Source organism: Haliotis cracherodii, unplaced genomic scaffold (assembly GCF_022045235.1).
Source record: "Haliotis cracherodii isolate W230 unplaced genomic scaffold, xgHalCrac1.p SCAF_7, whole genome shotgun sequence".
In the NCBI taxonomy this organism is placed as follows: Eukaryota; Metazoa; Mollusca; class Gastropoda; order Lepetellida; family Haliotidae; genus Haliotis; species Haliotis cracherodii.
The window spans coordinates 37,879,721-37,903,659 of NW_027266330.1; the positions used below are offsets into that span (position 1 = coordinate 37,879,721).

General features: G+C 41.2%; 2 protein-coding genes across 2 annotated transcripts; one reads left to right on the forward strand and one right to left on the reverse strand.

Moving 5' to 3' along the window:
• Window positions 1-2,838: 2,838 nt before the first annotated feature.
• On the reverse strand, window positions 2,839-3,270 carry LOC139448860 (mucin-1-like). Its single transcript, XM_071230384.1, has one exon. It carries the CDS (start codon window positions 3,268-3,270, stop codon window positions 2,839-2,841), a length of 432 nt encoding a protein of 143 aa, XP_071086485.1.
• Window positions 3,271-6,972: 3,702 nt separating this feature from the next.
• Window positions 6,973-12,234, forward strand: LOC139447565 (E3 ubiquitin-protein ligase TRIM45-like). The gene is made up of 5 exons (XM_071228968.1): window positions 6,973-7,144; window positions 7,361-8,500; window positions 9,121-9,195; window positions 9,408-9,524; window positions 9,706-12,234. The coding sequence occupies exons 2-5, from the start codon at window positions 7,384-7,386 to the stop codon at window positions 10,344-10,346; spliced, it is 1,950 nt and encodes a 649-aa protein (XP_071085069.1). The 5' UTR covers window positions 6,973-7,144; window positions 7,361-7,383; the 3' UTR covers window positions 10,347-12,234.
• The last annotated feature ends 11,705 nt before the right edge of the window (window positions 12,235-23,939 follow it).

Consider the following 23,939-nt stretch of genomic DNA (forward strand, 5'->3'; position numbering starts at 1 on the left):
CCGACCGCCCCTAGACCAAGAGTTGCTGTCAAATGTGCAGCACGAGAGTGATTGGTGTTTTACAAAATACTCTCTATGAATAATTGAGTAAATACGTGTGTAGTTCAAAAGACATAAGAGATAAACCATGTTTTCAGTGTCCGATTACTTCATCAGTCACGTGAGACATTGTCACCACCCGATCCTCATTCAAGTCATCTCAAGAAGGGACACGGGTTGCACAGTCTAAGATGTCGGAATTCGCTGTGCAGACTTTCGTCCCTTGAGCCAAGTGCCAACGGTAATGTTTCTAGGTTAATCCCCCAAATAGCCCCCTCGAGTGTTTCACCGTGGAGTTAGTGTGAGGCCTGCATCACTTCGGGCTTTCCTCCTACATTAATCGGACATGCCGTGATATAACTGGAATACTGTTAAAGTGGCGTTAAACCCAAATCACTCTCACTCAACTGTCGACATGGGAAACAATGCTGCCACAATGGGTCATGACACATCTGAGCACCACGCACAATTTAAGAGCATAGCTGACGTCAGTAGCTGTAGCCACAGGAACTCGGAAAGTCCCCTGAAACAGGTGATGGATGTCACTCGAAACGCAGCACCTAGTAACTGATAATTGATAAATAAGAAATGGTGACCGACATTGCATGCAGACACCCAGTTAACGTCTACAAGCAATCTCAATGCGTGCACATCGTTTGGGTGCTCGTGGACTAAAGATCAGCGAGGTTTCCGGCTGATGCACGTGTTCCTGACGTGGAGCTGTGCATGTATGTACACGTGAAAGATGATACCGTGGATCCTGAGTTTGGCCGTGAAAGAAACAGATAACTGATGTAAAGACGTAGGACGGTAACATCAATCTGGGGACAGGTGATCGATTAGTCAAACAGTCTATTATATGAGTACGAATGTATGCAGATATGACGACCATGCCATCAAATAGTTCAGCGAAAGGTCATCGAACAGAACAGGATTTGTTAGAATATTCGTCAGGCTGAACGTTTTCGGGATTTTGATAAGCGCCTTCGGTGATTAGTCATAGAATGGGTGATCATGATATCCTATAGAACACGTGTAACTAATGTATCGGTCATGTTATAGGTGGTAAACATACCAGTCAAAAAAGCATGGACGATTTCCATAATTTAGATCATGGCGGATCAACATCCTAGGCCAATTATTTGGTAACAAGGGTATCATTTGATTATCAGGATATCATTCTGACCAATGGGGAAAACAATTTCAATTAGACATTATTCATAGCATAATAATTACTGCATCATTATATAACTGCAAACATGCATGTTTAAATATAGCCAACAGAAGTAGATCCATGTGGTTCAGTGTTACTGTTCGATCAACAGATATACGATATATCGATTTATAAATACAGCTAATGCTGCATATTTGAGGCAATGTCAGCAATTCGAAGTTTTTGCTGTAAATTCCTTCAAATTAAATATCAATAGTAGCGTTATTTTGGTAACCACTGAGCGGAACTTTGCATGGTCCATTGGTTTGTTAAACAATATAGGCGATTAGGTAATTCAGTGGTGCTTCAATGATTACTGTAATGAACGGTGTAGAAGTGATCAGGGGGCATACACAATTCATGTGTGGTCATTGGAGTACACTAGGTGTGTGAAAAGCATTGCCCCATAAATAATGAACACAAGATACATGGGATAAACAATGATTGGTTGATAACTATAACAAACGATGCATTTGTAATTTTCTTTTGAAAGGTTCCATAAATGAGCTGTAAGGTAAACGGTGAAAGGTTAACTGTCTAAATATCAGTTCAGGTGAGTACCATGACGTGATGAGGTGAGGTGCGGTAAGGTGAGGTGAGGTGTGGTGTGGTGTGGTGTGGTGTGGTGTGGTGTGGTGTGGTGTGGTGTGGTGTGGTGTGGTGTGGTGTGGTGTGGTATGAGGTGTGGTATGAGGTTAGGTGAGGTGTGAGGTGTGGGGTGTTTGGGGTGAAGTGAGGTGAGGTGAGGTGAGGTGGTGTGGTGTTGTGTGGTGTGAGGTGAGGTGAGGAGATTTGATGTGATGTGATGTGATGTGATGTGATGTGATGTAATGTGATGTGAGGTGAGGTGAGGTGAGGTGAGGTGAGGTGAACTGAGCTGAGGAGATTTGATATGATGTGATGTGATGTGATGTGAGGTGAGGTGAGGTGAGGTGAGGTGATGTGATGTGATGTGATGTGATGTGATGTGATGTGATGTGAGGTGAGGTGAGGTGAGGTGAGGTGAGGTGAATATTAACTTATAACGACGTGCATGCACGTGTGTGTACACGTGATTGCGTGTGACTGCTTGTACTAGTATAGTATACATTTTAGTGCAAGCACAACGTGATACCAAGCTTTGATAAATGAATACCCAACTGATAAACTGTCTTTGAGCCGACCAGTCCTTGTTTTAGGCCCATCAAGCCGAGCGCCAGGCAACATCAGCTTTGAACGTATCTTGGTATGACGCGGCCCGCAATCGCAGCCCCAACCTTCCTATCTCCGGGCAGACGCCTTATCCACTACACCACGGAGGCGATCTTTAGCCCAGATGATTGGTTTATGTATCATACGAATAGTTGATCAGCTCAATGAAGAGTATCATTGCAAACGATGTTTAATTCATAAACAATACGTGTCTAGTTGAACAAGCCGTGCTTGATGGGGAGCTGGTAATGCTGACTGAACGTCAGTAGGTGTGTGAGTCAGTCCCTTACTGTGTGCTGAAGTATCCGGTTTCCGTGAATGTACTGCTTCCACTACCCTAGCTTGGAGTCAGGTTTTACATTATGAATGATGAGCTAGTTAATTTTTCAAAACGACTAGAACACAAACACATACGAAGTAAACAATGTTAGATACTCTTCGGAGAGAGATTGTGGCGTGGTGGCGTGATGGCGTGATGACGTGGTGGTGTGGCGGTGTGGTGGTGTGGTTGCTTGGTGGCGTTGTGACGTGGTGGTGTGGTTGTGTGGTGGTATGATGACGTGGTGGTGTGGCGGTGTGGTGGTGTCGTTGCTTGGTGGAGTGGTGGTGTGGTGGTGTGATGACGTGGTCGTGTCGTTGCTTGGTGGAGTGGTTGTGTGGTGGTGTGATGACGTGGTGGTGTCGTTGCTTGGTGGAGTGATTGTGAGGTCGCGTGATGGCGTGATGGTGTGGTGGATTGGTGGTGTAGCGGTGTGGCGATGTGGTGGTGTGGTGGCTTGTTGGCGTGGTGGGGAGCGGGCGTGGTGAATCTGTGGAGACACATTCATCACCACACCCCCGCATCGACACACCCACACCCACACCGACACCCAAACCCCAACTGCAAATGAGTACTTGGATTTGTTACTCAGAGGCGGATCCAGGATGTTTCAAGGGTGTATGTCATGTACAATAGGGGAGGGGGGGGGGGGGGGATGGGGGGGAGGCTGTTGCATGCTGGCATTTAGCAACAAAGATACTCAGTACATGTTATGTATATTTTTATAAAGGTTCATTTGGGGACAAATGTACTTGAAGTCCTACAATGCTGCCGAATGGGGATTATTTAAAGCAACACTGTGGCATTTGTTGGTAAATATGAAATAGACATTGTGTTTGGCAATTGCGGAACACCCACGTGATCAGGCACCGGAATGAACTGACGATGGGCTCGTTACAGATGCGAATTTTTGTACGAGGTCATTTGGTGCTGGTTTCTGTAATCTTGCGCTGAATCCCGAGCACACTGGGAGATATTTCTTTGATGTATTACGGTTCGTGACCTTCCAGCGTGGGCAAACTGCACCTACTCCGCATCCAGTACAATTACCCCCTGTCCGAGAGGACCGCCTCCGTGGTCTAGTGGATAGAACATCTGTCCGGAGAGTGGAAGGTCAATGGTGCGATCCCCTGGTAGAATCATCAAATATGTTACTTGTTGTTACCCTGCCTGGTCCTCGGCGATATGGGGATAAGGAAGGACTGGTCGGCTGGGAGTCAGTGTTAAGCTTTTGATTGAGGTATCCTTGCTAAACTGCATGGTATTTCAGTAGGCCAGCACTATAAAACCGGTATTAGCCATCGGTGATGGGAAATGGGGTTTAACCTAGCATTCAAGATTATTGCACTTACATAGCGACGTGCATACACACGTGTGTGTGTGTGTGTGTGTGCGTGCGTGCGTGCGTGCGTGCGTGCGTGCGTGCGTGCGTGTGTGTGTGTGTGTATGCGTGCGTGTGTGGCTGCGTGTGCTAGTGCAGACTAATGCCGATTTATAGTGCTAACCCACTGAGATATCATGACACAGTTTACCTTGAATACCCGATTTAGACACAGTATACTGACCCCGAGCCGACCAGTCCATGTTGTACCCATGTAATACCGAGCGCCAGGTAGGGTAAAAACAAGTACTTAGGTATGACGCGGCCCACGGCCTTCCCCAGAAGACGCAATAATAACAATAATAACGATAATAACGATAATGATGACTTGGCGACGTTAAACCCCATTTCAACTTACCTCCCCGTGTTACAACTGAATTGTGTTGTCATGTAGCGTATAATTAAGTTCATGTTATTTGTTCTACAACGCAAACGAGTTATTCCTAAACTGCTTTACAGTGGAGGGGAAGTAACTCTAATGCACTCATGCTAACACTGTTCTGCGGTAGAGCGCGTGTTTGGCCTAACCTTTCATAAAGCCAGAGCGTCTTTGTGTTTCACATGCGTAACAAACCGAATTGTAAGGTAAACATCCGCTGCCAACGACGAAACATTGTTTCTATCATTGACTGTTTTTTACATAATATCAATACATGTGTATCGCCAGCGGGATTCGGTTCCTTGAAGTCCTCACCGAAGGCTATCAGACGTGTGTTTTCATCGAATGCTGTCGCATGTGTGTCATCTAAGGTTATCAGATGTGTGTCCTCACCGACGGCTATCGAATGTGTGTTCACACTGAAGGCTATCGGATGTGTGTTCCACGGAAGGCGATCAGATGTGTGTCCCGCGGAAGGCGATCAGATGTGTGTCCCACCGAAGGTTATCAGATGTGTGATTTCACCGAAGTCTATCGAATGTGTGCTCTCATTGAAGGTTTTCGGATTTGTGTGCCCACCGAAGGCTATCAGATGTGTGTGCCCACCGAAGGCTATCAGATGTGTGTGTCCACCGAAGGCTATCAGATGTGTGTGCCCACCGAAGGCTATCAGATGTGTGTGCCCACCGAAGGCTATCAGATGTGTGTGTCCACCAAAGGCTCTCAGATGTGTGCTCTCGCTGAAGGTTTTCGGATGAGTGTTCTCAGCGAAGGCTATCAGATGTGTGTTCTCAGCGAAGACTACCAGATGTGTGTTCTCAGCGAAGGCTACCAGATGTGTGTTCTCAGCGAAGGTTATCAGATGTGTGTCCTCACCGAAGGTTATCAGATGTATGTTCTCAGCGAAGGCTACCAGATGTGTGTCCTCACCGAAGGCTACCAGATGTGTGTTCTCAGCGAAGGCTATCAGATGTGTGTCCCCACCGACACTACCAGATGTGAGTTCTCAGCGAAGGCTACCAGATGTATGTTCTCAGCGAAGTCTATCAGATGTGTGTCCTCACCGAAGGCTACCAGATGTGTGTTCTCACCGAAGGCTATCAGATGTGTGTCCCCACCGAAGGCTACCAGATGTGAGTTTTCAGCGAAGGTTATCAGATGTGTGTGCCCACCGAAGGCTCTCAGATGTGTGCTCTCACTGGAGGTTTTCGGATGTGTGTTCCACGTAAGGCAATAAGATATGTGTCCGTCCGAAGGTTATCAGATGTGTGACCTCACCGAAGTCTATCGAATGTGTGCTCTCATTAAAGGTTTTACGATTTGTGTCCCCACTGAAGGCTATCAGATGTGTGTGCCCACCGAAGGCTATCAGATGTGTGTGTCCACCGAAGGCTCTCAGATGTGTGCTCTCACTGAAGGTTTTCGGATGAGTGTTCTCAGCGAAGGCTATCAGATGTGTGTCCCCACCGAAAGCTATCAGATGTGTGTTCTCAGCGAATGCTACCAGATGTGTGTTCTCAGCGAAGGCTATCAGATGTGCGTTCTCAGCGAAGGCTACCAGATGTGTGTTCTCTGCGAAGGCTACCAGATGTGTTATCTCACCGAAGGCTATCACATCTGTGACCTCACCGAAGTTTATCGAATATGTGTTCCCACTGAAGGTTTTCGGATGTGGGCTCTCACGGAAGGCTTTCACACGTGTCTCCTCACCGAATGGACCCGTGGAGATCCGAGATAGAATAGGTCTTCAGCAACCCATGCTTGTCGTGAGAGGCGACTAACGGGATCGGACGGTCAGACTCGCTGACTTGGTTGATGCATGTCATCGATCCCAACTGCGTAGATCGAAGATCATGATATTAATCACTGGATTGTCTGGTCCAGACTCGATTATTTACAGACAGCCGTCATGTACATGTAGCTGGAATATTGCTGAGTAAAGCGTTAAACAACAAACCTCACCGAAGGCTATCAGATCGTGTTTTCACCGAAGGCTAATAAGTTCAGTTGGGATGGTAGTCAGACTAGCAAACAATTGAGTTTCAGGAAAGATTGGACCTGTCACTCAACATTATAATTATATACATGTTCATAAGCTGATACAACAATCACATGACTGTTTAGGAGACCCTTGTGATACGTCCACGGCATATACTTTTATCTACTGCGCTGAAGCCATATACACTGAGCGCAGTTGTTGCAAAGTTATGTCGAGCTGTACGTTAATATGAAGTGTATAGGCCTGCCCACAATCCGTAGCGGGGCGCATACAAACCTGCACAAAATAATGCATAGTTATTATTAAATGAAATGGACCACATCCTAAATTATTCTCCTGGTGTAATCATTGTGTAGTGTTGCCACCTGGGCAGACACCACAGTCAAAAATAACCTGCGCGAGCTAGTGCAGTATTATCGTATTATCTGTCGACAGAGCGGGTGACCTATCTTTTAGCAACGCGCCATTGAAGGGCACAGTCTGACACACACGTTGCACCTTCAACTACCTGATTCGGGTCAGTTATTACTTTTGAGAAGGGAGGGTCTCAGTCGAGACAGGTTTATCCAACAGGCAACGCAAGACATCCATATTGATATTATATATTACCGAGAACAGGAAGGGTAAGTTTGCACATGTTTCTAAACCGTGAGTCCCATCCAGGTAAGTTTTGAACAACTGGGTCACACTATGTCTGGACTTTCTATATACGAAATAACGTCTATTGACAGAGTAAGCAGTAATGTAATAATCGATATCGTCTTAAATGTAGGTTGATATAGTTTAGCTTATATGTATTCACTTTATGTAAATGTGTTGTCTTTTCTGTGTCGTTCCAGTGGTTCGTATAGGATCATATATCATGGCGTCTAAAGCTCAGTGTCCGCATTGCTGTGTTTGTAAGAAGCCATACATGTACAAAGGGATAGACCCGTACCTCCTTCCGTGTTTACATGCAGCCTGTGCTGGGTGCATTAGCGTTCAACGTGAAACAATAACATGCCTGTTATGCAGAGAGTCATTTGACAAAGAGCAATTCATTTTCCTAAATGATACCGTCACTCAAGTAGAAACCCTTGCCACTACCCTAAAACATAAGCCCTCGGAGATCAAATGCACCAACAAAGATCATAGCCTGGATGCAGTATCCTGGTGCAGGGATTGCGAGTCCTTCTTCTGTCAATCGTGTCAAGCTGCACACAATCAGGTGAGGAGTTCCAGCACCCATGGGATGGTGTCTCTGAAGGACATGAAGCCAGCGGATGTGCGTTCACAGAAGTCGCTTTGTCCAGACCATGAATCGTATGCTCTGGATCTTTACGATGAAACGTGTGAGATTATCATTTGTTCAAAATGTGCTCGGTCAAATCATAAGCATTGTAAGACTGAGGAGTTAGACGAGGCTGCTGGTGCCGTGGAGGAAGACACAATAGAAGATAAGAGTAAATTGGCAGCCAAATTACAACATTTCAAGGATATGATCGACGAATCAAACACAAAACAGGAGACGATGAAGGAAAGGCACAACGGTTTGAAGGATTTGTTGTCACAAAGATTTAACAGCCTCCGTGACTTGATTACAAAACGAGAAGCGGAATTGAGGAAAACCCTGGAGTTCAGACACCTGTCTGAGATGGATGAGGCTGCGAGGGTCAGTAACAAACTAAGACGGATTGTCAGGTTATGCAAGAACACCCATGATTACACAGAGAAACTGCTGGAGCATGGCAACACGAGCGACATCCTGATGCTGAGGAAGTATGTGAAGTTCAGGACAGAAATGGCTTTATCTGAGGAGGCCGAGATGTTTGAAATTGTACCAGTTCATGTTACATTTTCGAGGGAGAAAATACAGTCACTTGAAAATGTTTTACAAACCGTGTGCGACATTGAGACCAAGGAGGGGGATGATGGCAGCTTTATGAATTTGTATGCCAATTTTGAGGGACCAAACAGTGATACTGAAACTTCTGAGAAAGGTATGGCTTGAATTTTTGTTGAATTGCATTGAAAGCCGTCCCAAAAAGATAACATATGTTTTTTTTTCTGAAATAGCATTGAATAATAATATTTCATATTGATTTGGTCGTGAAATAGCACAGGAGCACTGGAACATATTATGTTGCAAAAGTATCATCAATAGAGCATTACATCAAGATAGTTGTGTGTGATTTAGAAGTAAATACATCAGGGATATTTTACAAATCCCTCAGCATTTCTCTTTTTAGGATACGTGTAAAGTCCCTATATTTAAATACTTGTACATTCTGCATTTTCATAGGTAACAGTTGTCAGTATTACCTTTCCGATTCATGTCATATGGTAGAGAAATGCTTTAACATCGAGTTGCAAAAACAACATGTAGTTTTTGTTCCAGTCATGAACAATCCGCAATCATGTTTATGGGTTTTTGAGAACATTTGTGATTTATGTTAACAGCTGTCGCTTACAGGAGGAGGACCCAGACACGTGAAAGTTGATAATATTTTATGAAAGCAACGATGATGACATCCTTTAAGATTTACCTTGAAATGAAAACATAATACATATATAAATGTCTGTGTGCGCTTTCGCATCATTGACATGCACAATGTTTCAGATCCCCAAGCACAGGGAAACTATCTTCCAATGTTTTCAACGGTGGACGAGAGTAAGCTTTCAGACATGATATCAGGTACTGACACATCGACAGAATCTGGACTGATTTATTGAACTTTTGTTTTTTCAAACCTCGTGCTGATTTGGGAAAGGATAATTTCAACAATATGAATTGTGCATTAAAGAAATGCAAATAACTGATATTTAATATGACAAGGATGCGCACCTAAGTATCACAAAACGTTCTCTGAATTGGTTTACATAACATAAAACATTTTGATGATGCAGAAACGGAGCCCCTTGACATGGATCCAGACATCGAAGAAGAAACGAAAAGAGAACACAGCAAAGAAAACGTAGAGGACAACGGTGAAGAGTTGATCACTGGCATTCCTGCTTTGTCATGTAAGTAGATGCGCAGATGATCAACAATGGTTATCACAATATTACCTTCATCTCAGTAGAGAATGATTAATAAATAATATAAATGTAAAGATAAGAGACTACAGTTTAGAAAACAATAATGATACTCAATGATCTACAAAATCAAGGTGTTCTACAGAAACAAGGTCTTGGTATATTGCAGATCCTGCTTTGTCGTTTGACGTGGAAAGAATCAACAACAATAAGGTCCATGTCAACAACAAAGGGTTCCTGGTTAATAGTAAAGTCTCCCAAGAAAGGAAACTAGGTCAGTATGTTGGAACAACGACTATTACACCTCTACCCAAAGACAAAGTCAGCTATTGGGAGGTGGAGTCGGACTTCAACGTGGCCTCTGAAATGCAACAACATGGCCTACTTATGGAAATAGGTGTGGCTAGGGGAGCATGCCTGGACAACAGCTACTGCATGAGCGGGCAGAAAGGATCCATGTGTCTCGCCATCGCACACTGCTCTACACACAAAGGAGTCTGTGCAAAGATCTGGAGCAATGGCCGGAAGATGAGATGCTACGAAAACGTTTTGTCGACCAGTCCAGGAACATCTGACACACTACGACATGGGTTTCTGTTTGACGGTACCAGGAACACCCTCACTATATTTGACCTCAACACCATAGCTGAACTTATGACACTAGACACAGAAGAACAGGCAGATGACCTCTGGCCCGTGTTCGGAGCATACAACTCTTCCCTTGCTGCTGTTCAGATGAAGCTGGTGTCGGGAAAAGAAATCCATATTTTAAAATCAAAGACAAAAATGCTGAAGGGAGCAATGGAGTGATTTGTAGCTTATATTGCTATTGAACATTTTCGTGGGAGTAGAAGATGATAAATAATCAGTGAGGTGTTTCTTACGGCTGTTTCTTTGACTGATTGATAACATCACTAACTACATTCGCATATTGTTTTCTTAAAACAGTCCATTTAAAAAAGTATATATGCATACCAATTATTGTACAGTTACAAATTAGATGTACCTAAACGTTCTTACCAACATAGTGCCAAGGCATGTGTTAATGCAGCAGCTTAATCTGTTGAACAGCCAAGCAGATGTGTGTGTTGTCTTTTTCGTGCCAAGAATTGTACTTGTGCATTATTTTACCATTTACCCGTTTTGCCATTGTTAATTCAATTCGTAACTGTGAAAATCTAAAAGTTTATTCCAAGCCACAAGATACATGATAAACATACCGTATATGCAAGTAATGTACACCACATATACAGTTTTCTTATCTTCACATTTATCAAACATTTCCCCATCTTCATCATAATGACTGTACAAACTGTCATGATTTCTCTCTGTGCCTAAACTATGGATATGAAGTTAAAATGACAAAATTGGTGTGTGTGTACACTACTGCCTAAAAGTTCATTCCCCTAACACGCGTTGAGAACGCGTGTAACACGCATGTGACACGGGTGCTCAACGGGTTGCACACGGGGTGAGCACCCGTTGGACACGGGTGTGCAACGGGTGTGCATCGCGTGTGCAACCCGTTGCACACGCGTGTGCCACGCGTGTAACACGGGACCGGGTTCCAGTTGAAGTTGACAAATTTATCAAATGAATAGTGAGATAAAACAAAACAGTGAGATGTGAAATTTGAGTTAATGAGCGGCCATTGAGCTGTGTTCACCAGACCGTAAATACAAGGTCGGCCCATCTTAATTAGTGTTCGGTTGCTAGACTTTTATGGCATGAACCATTCCACTAGGGTCCAGTCTAGCCATTGTGGCTAGCCGACAGTAGAACAGTAGTGAATTTAGATGCGAGTTTATTGCTAGGGGAACCCCCGTGTTGACACGATTGTCGCGGGTTGGTAAATGTTCGCCATTAATAAAATGATTGTTTGTGGATTGCGAACATATTCATTTGCCCACACGAGTCATTCCATTTGATTGCAAATATAACGTTTTTCGTTTGCCAAATTTATGCGTTAGACAGTACAATTATGATATAGCCGTCACCACTACTAATGTCTCATTATTTCACCTAGGAATATGTCCCATTTCCCCACACCCCACTTTCTGTGTTGTAGTTTGAAAGAATAAATAAAAGAAGGTTTTGTGTGGGACACTTTTATACTAATTATAAGAGGATGTTGTAAATGAATATGAACAGCCATGCTGTCTGACAGTTGATAGAATTTGAGATCTTCACAATCACCGGGTGTGACCATGTAGACAGAATCTCGTTAGGGTTTGTGATTTTTACATTGCCCAATGACCATAGTGAGTATTGCTGGGGATACCAAACGTAACAGTTTATTATTAGAGGTTGTGAGTACCTATACCACGTAGATAGGATATCTTTAGGATTTTAATCCTTCTTTGAGAGGTATTTAGAAGTTGGAGTACTACGTTAGAAGAAGATTTTGGGGTGACTTTAATCCTTTCTTTCTCTGTGGGTAATCCTTTCACGTTGATTGGAGGAAGTCACTCAACCAGGTCATGACAGGTCGTGCGTTTACTCACTAACTACTGTGAGCGTTTTCGGCATGACATTTTTTCTTGTATAAACATAGAAACGATGCTCACTCACTCACTGTTAATCTTCTGCAGTTTGCTGGCAAAGTGGGGATAAACCTCAGTGTCAAAGACGATCAAACTTAGTTCGAATCCTTGTTTATATGTGACATCTCCCAAATGGGGACATTTTCATAAACTTGGCAAGTGATGATGAATTTTAATATTAATATTATTATAGTTTATGAAATTGTTAATAAAACTTTAATAAAATTGTGCTTCACTCTCACGAAAAATATATTGTCTGTGGGTAAATTTATATGTCACGTTACATCGGCATTTTTCAGTGATATTGGGACTACATGAAACATGGCTGGTTTTACATTTCTGATACAGGTGCTTGACTGACTGAGTAGTTCATGATCAATAAGATATGTTTAAATCAGTCAAGTTTGCAACAACAGATGAATAAGTTGATACATTTGGACCGCAGTTACCGATTAACAACTAAAGACATAGAGACAGGGAGGAGATATATAACCAAACCTATGATCCTGTTGAGACAGTTGACAGTTAGAACGTTGGATTAAATGACAGTAACTAATTTGAACATTCCCCAGTTATATCATAAAATACATCATAACTCATAACAGTCCGAGAGACAGCTTCCAGACATATACTAGTATTGAAGGGACAATCGCTTTTGACAGTTTAAAAATAAACTCACCTTACAGTGCTTGGCAAGTCAAAACTTACCTCCCTGAGTATGTTTTTTAGGTTTGACTATGCTTGTGGATTTCAGAGATAGACATGATTGGTTAGCTACAATGTTATTACAATAAGCGAAAATGTCTTAAAAGTCCACGGTTTGTTTAAAAGTACAAAAAGTGTGTTATAGATCTATCAACGTTTTCTTTTATTGAACATAATATTTGCACTATATTGCTGTAAGCTGTAAATAATCTAGCCTCCCCATGTACGTAACTTACATATATTTATGTATGACCAGAACAGCAAATAAAGTTCTGGTAGATAGGTACCTCGGAGATTTAACGTGCGCTTTCCGACTTAAGCCTATCTCGCACACGGGGAAGCACTTATACTATGAGGGTAAAAAAGCGTAATGATTAAATAAAGAAGTGCACACACACACACACACACACACACACACACACACACACGCACACACACACACACACACACACACACACACACACACACACACACACACAAAATTAAGTTTAGTCCTTGTAGTAGTCTCTTGGTCAGCTTCTCATCCTGGGGGTCGGGATTCTCGTAGAGACTCTTGGCAAGGAGGGCGGCGGTATTGGCGACGAAGTGGTTTGAGGTCGGTACGCCACTACTCTGGAAGAAGTGGTACAAGTCAGTATAGTTTGTGATGTCGTACTCGATGTCCTGTCCCCCCTTCTTGTGCACCATGACGAAAGGGACTCCTTGTTTGGCGTAGAGATATTCCTTTGGGGTGTTGATCTGGTCAATCTTGAGATCCGGCCGGGGATTGTAGTGGTTGATCGGAATGTCTGATTTTTCCACTAGTAAATAAAGTTCTTTGGAATGACATCTTTTATCCCTGCTGACGTTATCCTAATGTTCAATTTCAGTCTGCCTCACCAAGCGTAAGAAAGCATTGTACATGTTCTGATAAACCACACTGATGCAATTAAGCAAATGAATATTTGCTGTGGGCAAATATCTATTTTCTATACATATTTGTAGATATGAAGCATTCTAGTTAATTGTGGATACACTGGGCAGACAGAATTGTGTTTATTTCCAGGCCATCCTGATCGTCGTTTACTACTATAAGGTGTATGGCTGGAGGCAAGATCAAAGGCGCCGCACAGCATTTATTAGACGGGGTCGTCCGTTTCGCTTTGAACAACCCCCCCACCTGTCTGTAGGAGTTATATAATCGGTGCGCAAATAACTGTGTCAAGTCCACTGCCGGGCTGATGCGGTGTCAGTGTCAGTGAACATGAATGCTCAAATCATAGACCTGTAGCACTCACAAGTTGCTTAGCCAAAATATTTGAAAAGTGTATATTCAATTCTCTGATAACAGCAAATATAACCTTAGAAAAAGATTCAACATACAAACAATCAAATGTAGAACACAGACCTATGCTTATTATCATTTCTTCTGGATATGATCAACCTACAGAACCCTCTATCCGATGAAGTAACTAATGCTCGCTCATTAAAAGAAATCAAATCCTTAATTAATCGTTCTGATGCAATTATTAATAATTTTGACTTCAAATATTTTCATAGATCATGCTAAATTGTCCACTGTCGCCTTAGGCTCGGCTGAAGTGACTTAAACGCTGATAAGTTTAGACGACATGTATCAGACATACCAGACTGCACTTGTGGATATCACCTTGAAGATGCAATTCACTTTTTCTATAACTGTTAAAAAATACGATAATATCAGAAATACTGTGTATTTCTACACACATGGGTATGGTCTAAATATGATATTACATGGCAGTAGTTAAGCAGTTCTACAAACATGACTCTTCTTAAATCAGTTCATGACATCATTGTCAAAAGCAAAAGGTTTGAGTAGCTTAATTTTATGCATGTAGTAAAGGAAAACTGCATTACCTTATTTCACAGACACCACTTGCTTCAGTGTATTGGCTTTGTGTATTTCATTTGTGCATTTTGTATGTTTATGTTCATCACTCTCTTATATATATATATCCAGCTGTTGTTAAGTTGTTACCTGGAGAGATATTACATAAGCAAGTTTTGCTTGTTTACCGATCCAGATTTCTTTTGAAATAAAAATACGTTTAAGCCAACACAGCTAACCCCAAAACACATGATTGTAAACTATTCAAAAAGGAGCACTAATCTCTGGCTTCTTCTCGGGTGTCGGACTCAAACTCATTTATTCTTAGAATAACATGACATACAATTATCTACAATTTTTAGTATGTACAATTTAATAAAAATAATAAAAATAGGATACGTGGATACTAATACAATTTACCAATTGTATTGTACACATTGTTAAGGAATTTAGATAGGCCTTTTAGATTTCTTAGACTGTTAGTGGTCATAATTTTCTTAAATGTTTGGAAACTTAAGATATTGCTTATTTAAGAGTTCATATCGCCGTTGGTGTAAAGCTTCACATCGGAATGAATAATGCAATTCATCTCCCACAGCGATAGAATCACAGAGTGGACACTGGCTGTCTTCCCTGGGAATGTTCAGCCATCGACCAGTTTCAACTGGTAATCCTTGGTTAGAAAATTCTGAATTTTAGTATTGGGAGAAATATTGATTTCGAGAGCAGTAGATATTTCGCAAATGAAGGTTGATTCTTCAGGTAAAACGACCTTTGGATTTCCGCTTGGGCTTACTAGCTGCCGTGAGTCAAATTGCTCGTTAACGCAACCGAGCGTGACAAGAGACTGGGCTACCAGTCTGCAAGGACAGCTAAATAAACTTACGCATTTTTGAAAACTGCTTGGTTACCCGTGATCTATGAAGATTTCAACAAAGGGCACATGGTAATTAATTTCTTCAGCCTAAACAAACAGACAAATAACGGCGAAAGCTCATCGTATGTCGTTATTTGGAAATACCCCTGATTGTTACAGTTTGATAATAAAAAAGTATCCCTGAGTGAAAGCATTTGCGGATTTCGGATTGTGTGGATGATACAATTACTACTCCCTTGTTGTCATCCACATTTTCTGGCATAACCCTATACTTCTGTATTTGTCGTAATTCACTTGCTGCTCAGTTAATGAATTTATAACATGTATACTTAGTTGTAGCACCACTCAGATTACCGGATAAAGGTTCAAATTTGGTCTTTCTTGTACCTGGGGTAATTATTTAATCTAAATCCAGGTTTGAAGTGAGGTGGAATGTGAGTTATGCACGTGGCAGCCCAGCAAGAGATGTATGATCATTTGCTTTACTTTTTTTGTTAATCAACCTGATCATTCCCAGACATCAAAGGATCAACAGGAAATGCGTTGATTGATTAATTACTGTTATCTTGCACACTGGATATGTCAAAAGTAAGTGTTTACATGTGAAGGTAGGGTTACTGAACCTAGGGAATACACTCATATCATGGCGTGAAGTACAGATGTAAAAACAACATACTTTGTTCAAAGGGTAACCGATAATACACTGACTGGTTGTTCATTGTTATCTAACTCAATGTATGTTTTTAAGAACCGTGGACATTATAAAAATAGTTGTCACGTGGGCTTTCTCAGCTAACTTGGCACCTATGTGAAACAATTGAAACAAACTAAGTGATCAGTTAAGAAACAAACACGGGTTATAATATTCGATACATTTAAATAACGTTTAAAAACGATATATTTAAATATTTTAATATATTTCATATATATTCCAAATATTGTTTCCAAATAATTATTATTAAAGTATTTGATTCTCACATAGACATTTGACATCGAATAAATATTTTTGTACAGCTGCAGACGCAATGGATATTGTTTCTTTATGTTGATATTCCCGGATACATTATAACTTTGGTAGGTTGTAATAATGATGTTTGCATTTTGTTTTCATTCATTCGTTGCAGCTTTGAACAGAATCATTCTTGTTCCTTTCCGTTTGGTTGGGAAGTTTTTCGATGCGCGATAGACGTTGTTTTCACAAGTATTTTCTTTTTTAAGCGTGTATATGTTACAGTCAATGTGTAAAATATGATTCACTCAGGCAATTTATTAAATATCTAAATATTTCAGTCATTTTACAAATTGACTGATTAATCCATTCATTTATTTAACCGACTGGCTAAAAATGATAAAGACGACCAAAAGAGCTTAAACACATCACAATATATTAATTATGCTAAGAAAAGAAGCCAAACAATACAGAACTGTACTTGGTGATGATATTAAACATAAACAAATATTTGGAATTCGTTATCATATTCATTATAAATATGGACATATTTTTCAGTTAATTTGTAAAATAAACTGAATATTTAGGCGTTTAATACATTTCCTTAGTTAAATCTGTTTACATTTTGAATGTAAACATATACACACGGTAAAATAAGCAATGTTCAGATGAAATATTTACTTTGTGTTGCAAGTCAAAATAGTGTACACGAAGATCGCACAATTACCAAGCAAGTGACTTATCAAAACTGCATCACCATTACCGATGCTCCCCACAGATATACCTACATTTCAAAAACTGTATTTCATTTTTGTTGATCAGTGTGACCATACGTCCTTCTACTTTCAATAAAAATGTGCTTACGAATGGCGAGCACAGGTCGCGAACAAGTCTAGATTTCTGCTATATCATCAGGGTACTCACTGGAAAAATACAGTAATGCACAGGTAACAACTACTCCCGCGGAATTGCTTTAGATCAGTGCTCTTTTGTACGTTGAAATACTATATATTGTGAATGCCAAAATGATGTATCAAGGATCAAGTAGAAGATACACTGACCGTTGCACTGGGAGTTTATTCAACAGACCGTGAAAATAACACTGCTGTATCTTATTATTTATTTTAGATGACGCAGTCAAAGCTCACTTCTCCTGGCGGCCATTATCGAACGGCCAGCTAAAACACAACCCCGCGCTTACGTCTACAGGTCTCTTCCTGTAGTACGGTAATTAGTATTCTCTCCCTCAAGTGTATCCTCAATGATATAACCCACCCTCATTAATTACATGCTGCTCTTTTCCAGCCTCACGGCTATGGAGCTGTGTTAAAGAGTCCAAGTCATCATAAAGTAATTAGGGTCCAATAAAAACAATGCGCCGCCAAACCTCATACATATTATCACTGAAAGTCGTACTACAGACGGTTAATGTCAAATCACAATAAAAGCATTTCAATTGCAATAACATGTTCCAGGACCATGTATTCTCTTAACACCATCGGATTTAGAAGCAATGGTCGTATAAAACAAAACAGATCTATTTAATCACAACAGTATTCATGTTATTCCCACAAAATCACATAAAGAAAGGAGACATTAGGAAATACATGTGTATTATCATTTTTCGTCAGGATAACAAAATTTTCTCTCCTTGTTACCACCTCCAGGTTCAGCTTAACACGGGTCCTCCTTTGGTCAAAAGTTTGTTCCCCCTCTAATGAGTGTGTCACGCGTTGCACACGAGTGGCGGACGGGGTGCACACCCGTGTGCAACGCGTTGCACACGGGTCTCACACGCGTGACCAACCCGATGCACACTGGTTGCGTAACGCGTTGCCCATGCGTGTAAGGGGAATGAACTTCCAGGCAGTAGTGTATATATACAAGGTGTAAAATACATTATTTGTACCTGTGTTATGTTGATGGTTATACATACATGATAAATACATGTTCAAAGTTATGTGCAAGGATATGTTTATATTGTTTTGCTGCATGTATATCATACAAAGAATAATAAAAAGCGCTTCTCATGACTTTGGAAAGGGTGTTGTCGCTTTTTTGTCAGCTCTTCTCCAAACAGGGAGCAAAAACTAGCCAGATATGAACTCATAATACTTTTGAAACTAATCTTAATGATTTAATCATCCCAGTTGAGTTTCATTTGAACCAACTCTCATCCTGCCGCTCACACATACACACATACTCTATCAGATTACGCACAAATCACTAAAACTCCTTCATGACTATTACCGCCTCTGTGGTCGAGTGGATAGGGCGCCTTCACAGAAAGCGGAAGATCCGGGGTTCATTCCCCGGCCGCGTCATACCAAAAGGAGCTAAAAGATGATATTTGCCAGGCGCTAGGCATGATGGGGATAAAACAAGGACTGGACTGCCCGGAGACAATTAATAAGTTGGGTATCCAAGTGAAATTTTTCACCTCACCTCACCTCACCTCACCTCACCTCACCTCACCTCACCGCAACTAAGGGGCGGTCAGGTAGCCTAGTGGTTAAAGCATTCGCTCGTCACGCCGAAGACCCGGGTTCGATTCCCGACATGGGTAAAATATGTGAAGCCCATTTCTTGTGTCCCCCGCCGTGATATTGCTGGAATATTGCTAAAAGCGGCGTAAAACCAAACTCACTCACTCACTCACCTCACCTCACCTCACCTCACCTCACCTCACCTCACCTCACCTCACCTCACCTCACCTCACCTCACCGCCTCCGTGATCGATTAGAAAGAGCGTCTGCGGAGCGGAATGTCGTGGGTTCGATCCCCGGACGCGTCATAACAAAGGTACTTGATGTTACCCTGCCTGGCGCTCGTCATTAAGGGGATAAAACAAGGGCAAGTCGGCTTGGAGTCAGTATACCGTGTTTGAGTGGGGTAGACATGTCGATCGATCGATATTTGGAGATTTTACGAGCGCTTCAGCCTCTGGCTATTTCGCACTCGGGGCAGACGGTTCTAATAAAATATGGAATAGTGGGAATAAGTGTAAACGTCTAGCCCAAAAAACTGTAAGTGAAGGGGGATAAAGTAATGAGAAGAGCGGTTGGGGTTTTAGTGGCCATAGAGAGCCGAAGAGGTATAAAAGTTTTACGTTAGCCAGGTTTATTTGGGGTATGATAACTAGGATAGATAGAGTGATAGAAGTAATCAGTTAAGCTGATGTATAACTACTACTAATAAGCGTATTAATTTAATGGGGGAAAAGATAATGGATAATGTAGGTAACCTAGGTTAAAAACAGGGGCCTAGCGCGGGGGGTGGGTGGTGGGGGCAAGGCTGTGTGTCAGCGTGATTGGTGGTAAGCTTGTTTTTGTCGGCTATGGGTGGATGGCTGGTTAAACGGCTATAAAGGTACTATGTATGGATATGTGGGTTTGAAGCGCGGACGTCGGAGTAAACAATCCGCGCTTCGGGTTGAGTGCGCGGACGTCACTGGGGACAACCCGCTATAGAATTTTGGGGCGCGGACGTCGTAGAAGACAGCCCGCGCTGAGAATTTCGATCCCGATCCGAATCTAGAGTTTTGCTATTAATGTTAGAGTTACCAGCTGAGTTTGTTTGGGAGGGTCTAAATTTTTTCTATTAAGTTGGTGTCCTTGAGAAAGGTGGCTATTTGTAGGTAAATGGGTGGTGGATTGTCGGGTTTGAATAGCATAGTGATATTGTTGTTGTATTTGGGTGGGAGTGAGTTATATAGTGTTAGCTGTTGTTGTTTATATTTAATGCAGGTGGTGAATATGTGTTTTATGTCTTCTATAGTATTGCAGTGAATGCAGTTTGGGCTTGTATGTCTGTTTTGCTTAAATAGTGTTACGTTTAAATTGGTTTGATTACTTTGTATTCTGTTTATTACTTTGTCTGCTAAAATGGAGTTTGTGTAGTTTTTGTTTTTTGTTGTTGGTTTAGTGAATAGTATTTTGATCCATTGAGACTTACATTTTTGGATGTTATTGTTAAAGTTTTGTTGTATTATATTGTGTTTTATTAATGTTTTTGTTTCGGTTTTGCTTGTGTGAAATTGTAAAGTGGGTATTTGGTCAGTTGTAGCTATTTTTGCTGTTTGGTCTGCAATTTGGTTTCCTGGTATGCCTGTATGACTGGGTATCCATACTAATATTATTGTTTTGTTTGCTGTTTTGAGTTTTTTGTGAGTATTTATTATTTGTTTGATTAAGTCGGGTCTGCATTTGGAGGATTTGTCAGCTATTTGTTTTATTGAGTTTAGTGAGTCAGATATGATGATGTTTTTGTTGTGGTCTGATGTTTCTGTTTGTTTATAAGCTTGGAGAATGGCTAGTAGCTCTGCTGTGTTTGTATGTGTATAGTTTGCATATTGGTATTTCTTTGTACTTTGTGTGGGCTGTGTTGTATGGATACCCAGCCCTGTTATTTGGTTTTTATTGTTGTATGATGAATCTGTATAGATGTGTGTATGTTCCGGCCAGTTGTCTTGGATATAATTAAGTGATATTGTTCCCTTTTCTATGTTTGTGAGTTTGTTATGCTTGTTGAATATTTTGGTTAGTGATGTGTCTGTTTCGGGGGGGGGAGGTCAAAAATGTATGAGTTGTCTGGGGGTGAGTGAGTTATGTGTTCTAGATGATGTGTTTTAATGAGATTTTGTAGGTGGGTTATGAAGGGTGCTATGTTTGTCTTGTTTTTGAACTTTTTTAGGGTAGCTGGTCTTGAGTTTTTGTATTTATGGAGTATTTCATTGTAAATGGGGTTTTGTTGTGCCCCAGCCCAGTAATTAAGTATAGATTGATGTCGTCTAAGTTGTATCGATGTAGTGCCTGTCATGATTTGGAGTGTATTGAGGGGGGTGCCATTTCTAGTCCCCAGGGCTATCTTGAGGGCCTTATATTGTAGTTAATTGAGCTTTTTTTCCAGTTTATCTGTTAAAGAGTGGAGAACTGGAGCGGCATAATCTATTTTTGCTTGAATAAGAGTTTTGTATATGTTTAATCGTGTTTGTTTGTCAGCTCCCCAGTGAGTGCCGCTGATGGCTCTCATTAGATTCATATCTTTTTGGCATGTCAAACTGAGGCCTGGTATATCAGTGAGCATACACACATACGCTATGTAAGGGAAATAATCTTGAACGCGAAGTTAAACCCCATTTCACCTCACCTCACCTCCTCTCACCCGAGACGTTTACGGGACTCGATCGTCATCTGATATACGAACATTATGTACTCCAATACATACACACCGCTTCACATTACCATTCAACTTACATTGAGCGTGAATACACATACTCAAAACTGTTAATCTTCCATCAACTATCCAACATACAGTCAAGCATGTGAGCACACTCAGAATAGCTATAAATACACAGTTATTCATCATACAAACGACTATGAACATACGCAGAATAATCATTAGAACACCTGGCCCAGAAGTGTTTGCACAATGATGTATACTACACATGACTTTCTGCAATAATGGTTGTGATTTGACATATACATGTACGTACAATGACGACTGCCAAAACACTATCTATAACTTCGTGTCATATCATTTACACATATACCACACATAGTTCAATTGTGAGAGGAATCGTAGTTGTCATACTTATTCGATGTATATATCTATCTATGTACATATCTATATATCTATATCTATCTCTCTATCTATCTACATACATATATCTATCTATCTATCTATCTGTATGTATGTATATATATATATATATATATATATATATATATATAATGAATATATATAATGTATATGTATATACTGTGAAGATCCGGGTTAGAATTGACCTTCAGTAACCCGTGTGTGTGTAATAAATATATATGCTAGAAAAATAATGTGTTACAGTGAATGTGCAACTTACCAAAACTATGCAGATATTTACTAAAACATATTGGGAAAACTTCACAACAGCCTTATCGACCGAAGCTGCGTGAAAATTACCACAGGCTATCCTGATAATCAGGTCACTTTCTGTTGTACCCCACGCACTCCTGGCAAACAACAAGCCACTTACATAATGTACACACATTACAGACTATGCACAGTCCAATCACTCTCTCGTGACTCCATTCAAATCAAGATAAAAAGATAATGCAGTGTTGAGTCTTTACTCAAGCATTTGGCCCATATATGGATGAGCACAGGTCTGCATAATAGATCTCACGACTTGCAGCGACGTGCAGTGCTCATGAGTCAATATGTACAGCATGAAGATTGAGGGCTTATCTCGAAAGACATATACGGTACAACTGTCCAGGAAGTGTAAAGTTTTGAAGCACAAAGTGTGTGATTGAGTAAGTTGTTTTTAACGCCGCGTTGAACGGTATATCAGTTATGTCAGAACTTAATGCGAGACCAGAGACCAAAATGGTGCGGATCATAGATGTTTTCTTTAACGTAAGCCCATAAGAAAGAGTATAATGCGGATGAAGGATTCATTCTGGTGTTCTCCGGCAGAGGTTTTGAAGCACTCTGACAATTTACTGTATTTTGAAAACACTTATACACATACTAAAATCTGGGGCAGTGATAGGAGTGAAGGTAATTTGAGGACAAGCTAACGTTTGAAAGAACTTGGTGTAATTTTGTCAGCTTGGTGGGTAGGTCTAAAACGTTTATCACTTTGGTGAAATCCACAAACACTGTAATAGTGTTGACAAACCCAGAAACATAATCAGGGCATACAAGGATTCGAATTGACGAGAAGTACAAATGTGGAATAATTCGTGTAATTGGTTGACGCATATTAAAGTGCGACATCAACCACCTGGCATATCGAAGCAGTGAGTGGCAGGGCTCAGGTAAGGCTGACAGCAGTACAAAGAGCGGAAGCACTTCGGGAGGTGGAAAGTAGGGAAGCACTGCCAAGGGAAAAAGTGGAAGCAAACGGATCTACTCAGGAAGTGTAAATAGTGGAAGCAGTCGGGTTATACCTAGGACGTGAAAAAAGTGAAGGCAAACGGATCTACTTAGGAAGCGTAAATAGTGGAAGCAGTCGGGTTATACTCAGGACGTGGAAAACGTGAAGACAATCGGATCTACTTAGGAAGCGTAAATAGTGGAAGCAGTGAGGTTATACTTAGGACGTGGAAAAAGTGGAAGCAATCGGATCTACTAAGAAGCGTAAATAGTGGAAGCAGTCGGGTTATACTTAGGACGTGGAAAAAAGTTAAAGCAATCGGATCTACTTAGAAAGTATAATAGTGGAAGCAGTCGGGTTATACTAAGGACGTTGAAAAAGTGAAAGCAATCGGATCTGCTACGGAAGCATAAATAGTGGAAGCATTCGGGTTATACTTAGGACGTGGAAAGAGTGGCGGCAATTGGATCTACTTAGGAACTGTAAATAGTGAAAGCAGTAGTGTCATACGTAGGACGTGGAAAGAGTGAAATAAATCGGATCTACGTAGGAAGTGTTAAAGTGGAAGCAGTCGGGTTATACTTAGGACGTGGAAAGAGTGACGGCAATCGGATCTACTTAGGA

Bases quoted from the DNA above. Each gene is read 5' to 3' on its own strand.
- LOC139448860 (XM_071230384.1), bottom strand. From the start codon at position 3,270: ATGAATGTGTCTCCACAGATTCACCACGCCCGCTCCCCACCACGCCAA.
- LOC139447565 (XM_071228968.1), top strand. From the start codon at position 7,384: ATGGCGTCTAAAGCTCAGTGTCCGCATTGCTGTGTTTGTAAGAAGCCA. The intron at 9,196-9,407 runs GTACTGACACAT...TTGATGATGCAG, and splicing joins GCTTTCAGACATGATATCAG to AAACGGAGCCCCTTGACATG. The intron at 9,525-9,705 runs GTAAGTAGATGC...GGTATATTGCAG, and splicing joins TGGCATTCCTGCTTTGTCAT to ATCCTGCTTTGTCGTTTGAC.